This window comes from Silene latifolia, chromosome 11 (assembly GCF_048544455.1).
Source record: "Silene latifolia isolate original U9 population chromosome 11, ASM4854445v1, whole genome shotgun sequence".
Taxonomy (NCBI): Eukaryota; Viridiplantae; Streptophyta; class Magnoliopsida; order Caryophyllales; family Caryophyllaceae; genus Silene; species Silene latifolia.
In genome coordinates, this window is record NC_133536.1 from 37,414,858 (window position 1) to 37,425,870 (window position 11,013).

The 11,013-nt window shown below is 37.7% G+C and overlaps 2 protein-coding genes across 2 annotated transcripts; both read left to right on the plus strand.

Annotated features, from left to right (window-relative positions):
- The first annotated feature begins 1,508 nt into the window (after nt 1-1,508).
- Nucleotides 1,509-3,276, plus strand: LOC141614794 (uncharacterized). Its single transcript, XM_074433537.1, has 2 exons — nt 1,509-2,186; nt 2,753-3,276. The coding sequence occupies exons 1-2, from the start codon at nt 1,662-1,664 to the stop codon at nt 3,017-3,019; spliced, it is 792 nt and encodes a 263-aa protein (XP_074289638.1). The 5' UTR covers nt 1,509-1,661; the 3' UTR covers nt 3,020-3,276.
- A 664-nt stretch (nt 3,277-3,940) lies between these two features.
- LOC141611533 (putative receptor-like protein kinase At4g39110) lies at nt 3,941-7,111 on the plus strand. Its single transcript, XM_074430096.1, has 2 exons — nt 3,941-5,664; nt 5,928-7,111. Exons 1-2 carry the CDS (start codon nt 4,033-4,035, stop codon nt 6,894-6,896), a joined length of 2,601 nt encoding a protein of 866 aa, XP_074286197.1. The 5' UTR covers nt 3,941-4,032; the 3' UTR covers nt 6,897-7,111.
- Nucleotides 7,112-11,013: the final 3,902 nt, after the last annotated feature.

Genomic DNA, 11,013 nt, shown 5'->3' on the forward strand with positions numbered 1-11,013 from the left:
TAATATATTGATATGATTATTAGTTTAGATCCCGCGCAATGAAAGCGCAGTATTTATAGAGTTACTAATATAGACTTCGTACAATATATGCACAGTATTTATAGAGTTTTACTTTCTAGTGTATTATTTATAGAATTTAAATTGATAATTCACTTATTTTTCATATTTCTCCTTAATGTATTTTGATTGGAGAAATAAATAAAAATTTAGATCGTAAGAAATAATAAAATAAGTATTTTTTTTGTTTTTTTTACCGTGAAATTAATGATGTTAATTTACAAATATTTACTTATAACATATTTTTTAGCTGCAATTTTTTATCATAAAAAGTCAATGATTTTTTAACAAATATTTAATAATACCATATTTTTTAGCCGCAACTTCTTATCATAAAAAGTCAATAAATTCTTATCATTATAAGTTCTTTCAAAAAAGAATTTCCTTATCCTAAAAAGATCGGAGCTAAATTTGTGCGGAATGTGAAATATTAAATGATATAAATATTTAAATACAAAAAATTGTGTCCATTTATAACTTATCATGCCCATACCTACAGTATATGTTAAAAATACCACACACTATTCTAGGAAATATATTTTAGGCGGGAAAAGTGGGAGTTTCACCTATTCATTTAGTAAATAGGGGATTAAGACTTTCATGTCATTAAATAAACTTTTTAACATTATACATCACAAATTATACTAAATAGTTTACATAAACTTGTTTATCCAAGCTATCTATAGGATCTTACGACCCTACGATTCGATCCTGCGATCCGATCCTACCACCCCTCTTCGATCCAAAGTAGGATCTCGATCCTGACAACATTGGTTAGGAGGACACAAATTTTTCTCTTATTCTGGTAGTAGCCAATAGGGCTGAGCAAAAAATCTTATTATCCACACTGATCCGATATCCGATCTGAATCCGTTCCGAAAGTTAAGTTTGGTTTGGATATCTGATCCGAAATCTTTGATTTTGGTTTGGATATAAATATTAGAATTAAAACATTTGGATATCCGATCCGATCCGAAACTATAGTTTTCTAGTATAACTTCGAGAAAATAAAATTTTATTTGATACTTCCTCCATTCTCATATGATGTACCTATTTTATTAAAATATTTCACTCATATATTCAATAAATGGGTACATCATATAAAAACGGAGGAAGTACAACAACTTCATTAATGTTTAAAATATTAGAGAAATATCTAAGTGATACTTAAATTTTATGTCGAGAACATTAGAGTAAGAATATTAAAGAAAATCATCATGTAAGGCTATGAATATAATTGTATTTCAAACTTAATTTTAAAGTAAAGTAAATTCAAAAGTATGGATATCCGATGGATATCCGTATCCGATCCGATTATTTTGACCTGAACATTGGATATCCGAAACATTTGGTTTGGATATTGAATATCTAACTTCAGGATTTCTAATATGGATATCCGATCCGAACTGGCACTTTGGATCGGATATCCGATCCGTACTCTGCCCTAGTAACCAACACAAAGTATCCTACAACAATGCGCCAAATGACGCACCATTTACAAAGACACCTATTCAAACTGTCTTGCTAACGTGGGTACTCCTTAGTCCTTACATCAAAAGTTACCCCTACGTGTTAACTTTGCTCCACATGCATGCATTCTCACCATGCACCGCCATGCATTTTGTGTATATCTCCCTTCTTTCACTCTCTCACAACACATCATCATAATCCTAAACAATCAAAAACTTGGAAGGAAAAAAATGGCAGGAAACTTGAGAGATGAGCATGGGAACCCAATAGAGCTGACAGATGAGCAGGGTCACCCAGTTAAGCTAACTGATGAGCATGGCAATCCTATTCGACTTTCCGGGGTTGCGTATTCGTCATCCGAACAAGGCAGTTATGTTAGTCATACTGATCCGTCTTATGTAAGTGGCGGTGGCGGTGGTGTTGGTGCCGGAGGGAAATATAGAGGTGTGTCTGAAGGTCCGTATAGTGCAGCGGTTGGAGGTATGGGAGGGACTCATGTTGGGACGACTATAGGAGATGTGTTGCATGGTGGTGGGGAGGAAGCTGGGTTTGGTGAAGGTGGTCAGTATCAACCGCGAAGGACGGATCAAACGGAGGGGTTGGTTACTGGTGTTGGTGGGGAGATCCATGCAGGTGGCTCAAGCCCCAGCTCTAGCTCGGTCAGTTAACTATTCTTTTATACTTGAGTTCGTAACCAGTATTTTAACACAATTATATATTCCCTCCGTCCCATTTTTTTTCTAAGTTTAAAATCTTTGTGGGGGTATTTTAATCAAAGTTAACAGATGGTTAGTACAAACCGAGAAGTCCGCATCTCCGGATGTATTGCCTTATATATGTTGTACTCCCCCCCATTCCGGTCAATTGTTGTCGTTTGTGCCATAATTGGTACAAAGACCACGAAAAGAGGAGAGGGTCAATTATAAGATGACAAGTGGACCAAATTGAGTTTGAATGATAACAATTGCTCATCAAATCCAATCCTGAAATAGAAAGGATAACAATTGACCCTGACACCTAAAATGAAATAGGACAACAAATGACTGGGACGGAGGGAGTAGTTGTTTTGTTGATCCTAAATTGGTATGAGTGTGTACCGACGACTATAAAGCTTTCATCTTTTTTTCAAGTGAATTTGATTCACATTATGATCATGCATGGCACAATTGTTCATCAAGCCGTCTTATTCTTGTGTTATTGAAATACCTTTGTAATTGATTTGTAGTCGGAGGGTGAAATGCAAGAAGGTGAAGGAGGCGTAGAGGGCGGACGAAGGAGGAAGAAGAAAGGATTCACAGAGAAGATAAAGGAGAAGTTAACCGGTGGGAAACAGAAAGACAAAGACAAAGAAGAACGCCACGTAATGACGACCACAGTGACAAGCACCACTACCACTGCGGTAGAGCACCACGAGGACCATGGCAAGAAAGGAATGCTTGAAAAAATCAAGGAAAAGTTGCCTGGCAGCGGCCACACTAGTACTAACTTGTAAGATGTGCATGCATACATACACATGTTGTGTGTTGAACTATGTTGAGGATTTTAATGTACTAGCTATGTTATGTTTCTTACTTAGGGTTGGGTTTCTTTGTTTTTTAGATTGTTGAGCTGATCTGTTTTAGACAATTTAATGTGGTGTTTTAAATTAGGATGGTGTAGTTTTCATGATTGAATAATATGCATGGGAGTACCTGAACGATTACCTTGCTGTTTTAATTCTAGTTTCAATTCATTTTGGGAATTTTCTGATTGTTTGATTCCTAATGGTAAATTAGGAAACTATAGAAAATGGGTGGCGGTGTCCCCTTTTAATCAAAGCTAAGCTACTGCCGGTTCTCAAATCTTAATCAAAGCTAAGCTACTGCCGGTTCTCAAATCTGAACCCGGCGACAACATCAACTAGCCGCCGAAGTCTTCTTGTTAAGATCCATCTTAACTTAAAACAACTCCCAGTCTCGCAACCTCCTTTTATTTACCCCTCTATTTTAATCTGGTTGTGAGAGCTGTTTTAGTGATCTTAAATAAGAATTGGCGCAGACCAAATGCGTTGCATTTTTTTTCCATGGTATGGGCACAACATATGTTACCAATGCTAAAAATCACACATGCATATTGTGGATCATGTGCAAGATGATGGGTAAATTGTGAACTTGTGAATTGTGATTGACAATATCAAAGCTAAAGATATTGCCAACCCTGAATTTAATTAATATCCTAATTTGAGAAAAAAAGCAGCAACCTTAAGAAAACTAAAGCTAAATATAGTATTAACAAGACATCAAAATTAAGTTAATACTTTTAACCATCCATCAAACTTTACACAAAACTACAAACTAACATTTAGAAAGCCAAAATCACCTCCTATTTTCAAGACGGAGAAAAAAGCGCAAAATTCTGATCAATTACTTGTAAATGAATTTTCTAAAATTTTCCCATTTCTCTTGTTCTTTTTTTGGTCTCTTTTCCCTTTCCTAAGTCCACCACCTCCCTCCTGGGTCAGGGGGAATGATGATGGACAAGAAAAACAAGGAAAACCTTTTTCTTCATTCCTCCTCCCGGTTATTCTCATCGTCATCCATGCCTCTTCCTTTTCCTTTCATCATCGCGTTTCTCTTTACCCTTTCAGCCTCGGTTTTGGCTCAGGCTCAGCCCTCTCCGGTGACACCTTTTAGCCCCAAGGACGGCTTTTATATTGCCTGTGGAAGCAATGAGAAGGTGACAACTCCTGATGGAAAATCTTTTGTAGCTGACAAGGAAGCGCATGGCCTACTTGCGGCTGAGGATAGCTACCTTGTGTCTGACTCCAATGCCAATGTTTCTTCTAAGATATATTCCTCAGCTCGCGTGTTTAAGAAGGACGCGACTTACACTTTCCACTTGCAAGACTCGGGTTGGCATTGGGTGCGCCTTTACTTTTTTCCACTTGCAACCGATGTGTTCAAGCTTGATACAGCAACATTCAATGTTTTTACTGATGAAGTCACCCTCCTTCATGGATTTAGTACTAGTAATCTTACCAAAAAGGAATATTTAATTCATGTTAAGTCACAGAGATTCTCCATCAGGTTTTCGCCTCAGAAAAACTCGGCTGCATTCATCAATGCTATTGAAGTTTCGACTGCCCCTGATAAATTAATTGCTGATTCAGGACAATCTCTGTCTCCTGTTGCTCCCTTTGATGGTTTGACATATAGCTCTCTTGAAACAGTATTTCGAGTTAACGTAGGTGGGTCCCTTATCACGCCTGAGAACGACACCCTTGGTCGAACATGGGAAAAAGATGACGAGTTTCTTAAAACCAAGCCTATGGCAAAGACTGTCACTGTTCAAACATCTATTATCAAGTATCCACAAGATGTCACACCTTACATAGCACCACAAACTGTCTATGCAAGTGCGGTTGAAATGGGCGAAGCCAATACCTTAGTACCCAACTTTAATGTCTCCTGGGAATTCAACGTCGAGATGGGTTATTCTCACTTAGTTAGGCTTCATTTTTGTGACATTGTCAGTACTGCTCTTAATGAGCTTTATTTTAACGTATATATTAACCAAAAGACCGCGATTTCTGGATTGGATTTATCCTCATTGACTAATCAATTAGCAACCCCTAATTATCAAGACATTGTTGTCGATTCTTCTTTGATACAAGATAAACTCTCGATTCAAATTGGTCCCGCAAATATTCCATCCGGGCCTAAAAATGCTATTCTTAACGGAGTGGAAGTTTTCAAGATGAACAACACAGCTAGAAGCTTAGATGGGGAGTTTGGTCCTGATGGGAAGGCTAGTGCTGGGACTGGCAAACACGCAGTTGCAGCAGTTGGTTTCGCAATGATGTTTGGAGCTGCGGTTGGGTTAGGAGCCATGGTGGTGAAGTGGCACAAGAGGCCTCAAGATTGGCAAAGGAGAAATAGCTTCTCATCCTGGTTGCTTCCTCTTCATGCAGGGGATTCCACTATATTGGGTAAGAGCAACTATGGATCGAATAGAAGCAGCATTTTCTCGACAGGTGGACTTGGTCGTAGGTTCACTTTCGAAGAGATCAAGGAGGCTACCAAAAACTTTGAGGCTAGTGGTATCATTGGCGTTGGTGGGTTTGGTAATGTCTACATTGGCGTCTTGGATGGCACCCAGGTTTGCGGGCTAAAACTAGAATTTCCGTTTTATATTTACTCCGTATCTAACATGTAGCGGCCGTGACATTCTGATTAACCACTTTCCCTTGCTCGATCCTCACTTATGTCTTGCCTTTTCTTGCCAAAGACATGACACTACAATTACCAAGTTTCCGTCTTAATTATGTTCGTTGGTTGTGCTGCTAGAGAGTAATGTGCTCAAATGTACTGCATCGTTTGCATGACATATCCGCTAATTTGATATTATATGGTCATTAACAGGTTGCAGTCAAGCGAGGCAACCCTCAGTCAGAGCAAGGTATCAATGAGTTCATGACTGAGATACAAATGCTGTCAAAACTTCGTCACAAGCATTTGGTTTCCCTAATTGGATACTGCGACGAGAACAGTGAGATGATCTTGGTGTACGAGTTCATGTCCAACGGACCTCTAAGAGACCACCTATACGGCAAGAACTTACCGCCATTGTCTTGGAAGCAAAGACTCGAAATCTGCATTGGATCGGCTCGTGGACTTCACTACCTCCACACGGGATCAGCCCAAGGGATCATTCACCGAGATGTCAAGACCACCAACATCCTCCTTGATGAGACCTTTGTAGCTAAAATGGCCGATTTTGGGCTTTCAAAAGATGGTCCAGGACAACAGGCCGACCATGTTAGTACAGCGGTGAAGGGTAGTTTCGGTTATCTTGATCCAGAGTACTTCCGGAAACAACAACTTACCGACAAGTCAGACGTGTACTCATTCGGTGTAGTCTTACTGGAGGCATTGTGTGCACGACCCGCCATCAACCCTGCCTTACCAAGAGAACAAGTGAACCTTGCTGAGTGGGCCATGTCGTCAAAGCGAAAGGGTAATTTGGAAAAGATAATCGACCCAATTCTAGTCGGGTCAGTTAACCCAGAGTCCATGAAGAAGTTTGCTGAGGCAGCAGAGAAATGTTTGGCTGAGTATGGATGTGACAGACCTACTATGGGTGATGTCTTATGGAACTTGGAATATGCTTTGCAATTACAAGAAGCCTCTCCTGAAGGAAAGAACGAAGAAGGCAGCGTGGCACCGACGTCAACACAAACACCCACACCGGCACAGCCCGTGGTGGTGGTGGACCCTACGCCAGCAGAAAGCCATCACGGTGGTGCCATCATTCCGGAAAATGCTCAAGGAGTCGATGAGCAATCTGGGACCGCTCTGCTTGCGCAATTTAGTAACCTCAGTGGGAGATAAAAAAGAGGCCTAATTTATTTTCGCTGACTGTAAAAATTTATGTTAAAAATCATGTTTTTTTCAATGATCCTTTGTTTAACTCTGATTTACTTCAGCAGATTAATTGTAATATTATAGCATGTTGTATGTCATTGTAAGTTGTTTCAAAGGCTGGCAACTGGTGTGACTTGTATAACTTGCTTGGAGAAATAATCTTAATACTCCCTATATGATTCTAATACTTGACTGATAGAATGATGTAAATGTGAGATAAAGATTAGTACATGAAAATTTTTGTGCTTAGGAAATAAAATATTTTCGAGGCTTCGACTCAATAGATTCTTTACGCTTTTATTCTTTTGTGAGAAATATTTTAATAAATGAAAAATATAAAGAATATGTTGGGTCAAAGGGAGCATCGCGTGTGTATGTATATACACTCTATTTTTTAAATTATTGTCTTTTTTTCGTTTCAAGTTATATGAGTTATAATTCTTGTAAAAGATTTGTATTTCTCTTTTTGTACTGGAACGGAGATATATTAGAATATATGATAATTTTGATCATGAAAAAACTTAAATAAGATTGAACTGAGGCGAACACATTTAAGCGAATTGAACTATAGTGAACTTTTGCTTTTCACAAATTCTTAAGAGAGACGGTCTCTCATTAATGTTAGTGAAAAACCTCTCTCATAATAGGTTGTTACTATTTTTATTTAGTTTTTATCTTTTATCTTTTTAATTAGTTCTTAGTTTATTGGTTGTCTCTCATTAATATAGTGAGAGACGGTCTTTCAGAAAACTTATACTGGTTTGATTTTTGTTGTAGGGATCATTTTTCATGTTTGATATTAGAGTAACTATTCACCTCCCGAATCCATTATTCTCATCAAGTGGTAATACATTACCCATCATCCCTCCTAATGATTATGGAAGTAAAACATCTCATCAATAATCATTACTCTTATTTGTCAAACCTATCATCAAGGAACTCATTACCCAAGTAATTAAATTCCATAGTAATTATCGCCCAGTTAAAATTCACCCCCTGATTATTTCATGGATTCCAGATAAGTCTTCAGTGTAAAAAAAATATTATCATAGTTTTCAAAAATTCTCACATAGACCGTCTCTCAATAAATTATTGAGAAATCATTTTCTTATCACCCTTTATATTTAGTGATTGAGCCAATTTTGATAGAGGGCTGATTTTCATCGTCGACGTTTTAGTAAACATCGTCAACGTTTTCATTCCAAAAGACGATAATGCCATTTGCACATTATTCTCATTTATCTCTCTAAAAAACTTTCTCTCTAATTCCACAAAAAACAAACTACATTAAAAACAAAACCGACAACACCAATTAACAAGATTAATTAGCATGACGGAACCCGAATCATTGGTACGTAAACAACATAATCGCTTCATTTTTTTTTGTTAATTTTCATTTATGTGCCATCGTTAAATCTATTCGTTACTTGATTTAAGACACGTACTTACTTAATTGTAGTAAACATTGCGGTTTTTTTTGCGTAAAATATGACATTGTGTAAACCATGGACCAACCGCTAAGACTAAGCGTACGACCATGGACCAAACAATGAACCCCAAAGTGTGACCATGGTAGCACGATGAATCCCGACGTGTGACCATGGCAACACGTTGAGATCCTACGTGTGACCATGGAATCACGTTTGGATTCTACATGTGACCCATGGTCCATGTGAGATATGGACGTTTGGCCATGGTCGGGCTTTGAGATCCACTGTTCGGCCATGGTTGAACGTTGAGCGTCGTGGTTTGGCCATGGAGTGATTGTTCGGTCTCAACTTTCTGTCCGTGGTCGGACAATAAACTCGTTTTCGCTTGTTTTTCTCTCGTTTAACGTAATTCATTAGGTTATGTATCGTTTTAATTGTCTAATTATTGTCTAAATTGCATGAAACAGGATTCGTGGGAGAGTTTTGGAGAGAATTCAATTGATTACAACTCGTTGTTCGTGACGACTTAAGATTTTGAAACTCGTGATGAAGCTTTCAATTGGGCTAATAGTGTAGCGTTTGAGAATGGGTTTGCTTTGGTTAAAACAACTAACGGAGCAAAAAACGGAAAAGAAAAAGGGTTGTTGGGATGTTATTTTCGATGTAAAAGACATAAGCTGCCCCCGCCAATAGATGATCTCGAGAAGCCAAGGAGGATACGGAAGTGTTCATGCTTGTTCTATATTCGTGTCGTGCAAAGTTACGTGGTTAAAAATGATCAAACCACGATAGTTTGGAACATTGTAACCTCGGAGGGTGGTGGACAACACAACCACAACGTAGGAGTTTATAAGGACGGGGATCGACACTTCGCGGGATTGGATAAGGAGGAGAAGGCATATGTTAGGCAACAAACTATGGTCGGGGTTCAACCGAGGGATATTAAAAATGGTCTTCATCTGAAAACACCCGAAAAACCTCAACCGTCAAGCACCCAGATATATAACGAGACAAAGAAAATTCGGAAAGAAGTTAGGGGTGAAAGGAACACCGCTCAACATATGTTGGCTCTAGCGGTACAAGCAAAATATGTGCATTGACATAAGAGTAATACCGAGACAAAAGAGATCACACATGTTTTCATGACACATTCTGAATCCGGGAAGTTGTTCCGGGCTTATCCTTATATGGTAATCATGGATTTGACGTATAATACCAACATATACAAGAATCCAGTCATTGAGATGGTTGGTGTCACACCTACCGGATCGTCGTTTTTAATTGCATGTTCGATGTTTCCTAACACTACGCCAAATAAGACCTTCAATAATGGTCAGATAATGAAATTACGTTATTAAATAGAAACACGGAACCGCTATTGCAACGAATGTTGTTAAATATATACCACGGTTGTACAAACACGCGACCGTTATATAACATCAATAACGGATCTATAATACCGTTATCACAACTCAAGAACCGTTATAAAACAGTTGTTAAATATATTTATGGCGACGGGTATACTTTTAAGAAACCGTTATTAAATCTTAATAACGGTTTCAAATGCGTTGTCCTAGTTTACTATTGACAACGGTTTAGTGGTTCCAAAACCGTTGTCAAATATTATATATGATAATGGTTCATTTCATTATCTTATTTAATTGAATGTCAAAATTTAACAACGGTTTTATTACGTGCAAAACCGTTGTTATATTTATCTATTGACAACGGTATGTAACCGTTATCTATTTTTATTAATGAAACTTTGACAACGGTTCTGCTTAAATACACCGTTGTAAAAGTTTTGAATTCGACAACGGTTATCGTTCGTTATCTTATATTTTTGGCGGTTTGAATGGGAGGGAAAATATGCCAACGGTTATTTATCTAAATAAAATAGTTGTCAAATAATTGTTTACGGCGAGTTGTTTTAAACCGTTATTGCTGAAATGCTATTTTTTCAGCAACGTTTCTTGCAGCTGCTGAAATGCTATTTTTTCAGCATCTGCAGAAAAATCGCATTCCAGCAGCTGTGCACTGCAAAAATTCAATCCTACATCAAAATATTTCACCCCGTGATCAATTAAACCCAGTTTAAAAACAGTACAAATAGGATGATCAAAAGCCAATACACAACTTCCTCAACAAAAAAAAAAAAAAAAAAAAAAAGAAGCCAATACACAACGGCTCTATATATACACACGTACATAAAGCATGAGCAAACTATTGAGACTCTGCTAATGAAACAACATAAGTGGCCCACATATTTCTCAACTAGGTTATGTCCTCTGGCGAATATTCTGGGGCATTGTTGAGTATTAGTGAAAACTACAATTCAAAATATACATAATCAAAATAGATATAATACATGGAAGTATATATAGAATTGAACTCAATTTACGTTTGAAATAGTTTTTAAATCACACTAACCCGTATCGGAATAGTAGAAAGTTTTCCGTTGATAACCTCCCACATGGACTAACAAACGTAAAAGGCGCATTGTTTGTCGTCTGGTGCTTTAGGAGATTATTATATAAATCACACACAAATCAGCTGAATTAGATAATCAACCTTTCGCTTAAACATAAATTAAATGATACGAGTAATTATTAAGAATACACTTACTAATGGCGTGATAAAATTGGGAACAGTGT

Coding starts and splice junctions, on each gene's coding strand:
- LOC141614794 (XM_074433537.1), top strand. CDS start 1,662: ATGCACCGCCATGCATTTTGTGTATATCTCCCTTCTTTCACTCTCTCA. Junction 2,187..2,752: donor CAAGCCCCAGCTCTAGCTCG/GTCAGTTAACTA, acceptor ATTGATTTGTAG/TCGGAGGGTGAAATGCAAGA.
- LOC141611533 (XM_074430096.1), top strand. CDS start 4,033: ATGATGATGGACAAGAAAAACAAGGAAAACCTTTTTCTTCATTCCTCC. Junction 5,665..5,927: donor GCGTCTTGGATGGCACCCAG/GTTTGCGGGCTA, acceptor GGTCATTAACAG/GTTGCAGTCAAGCGAGGCAA.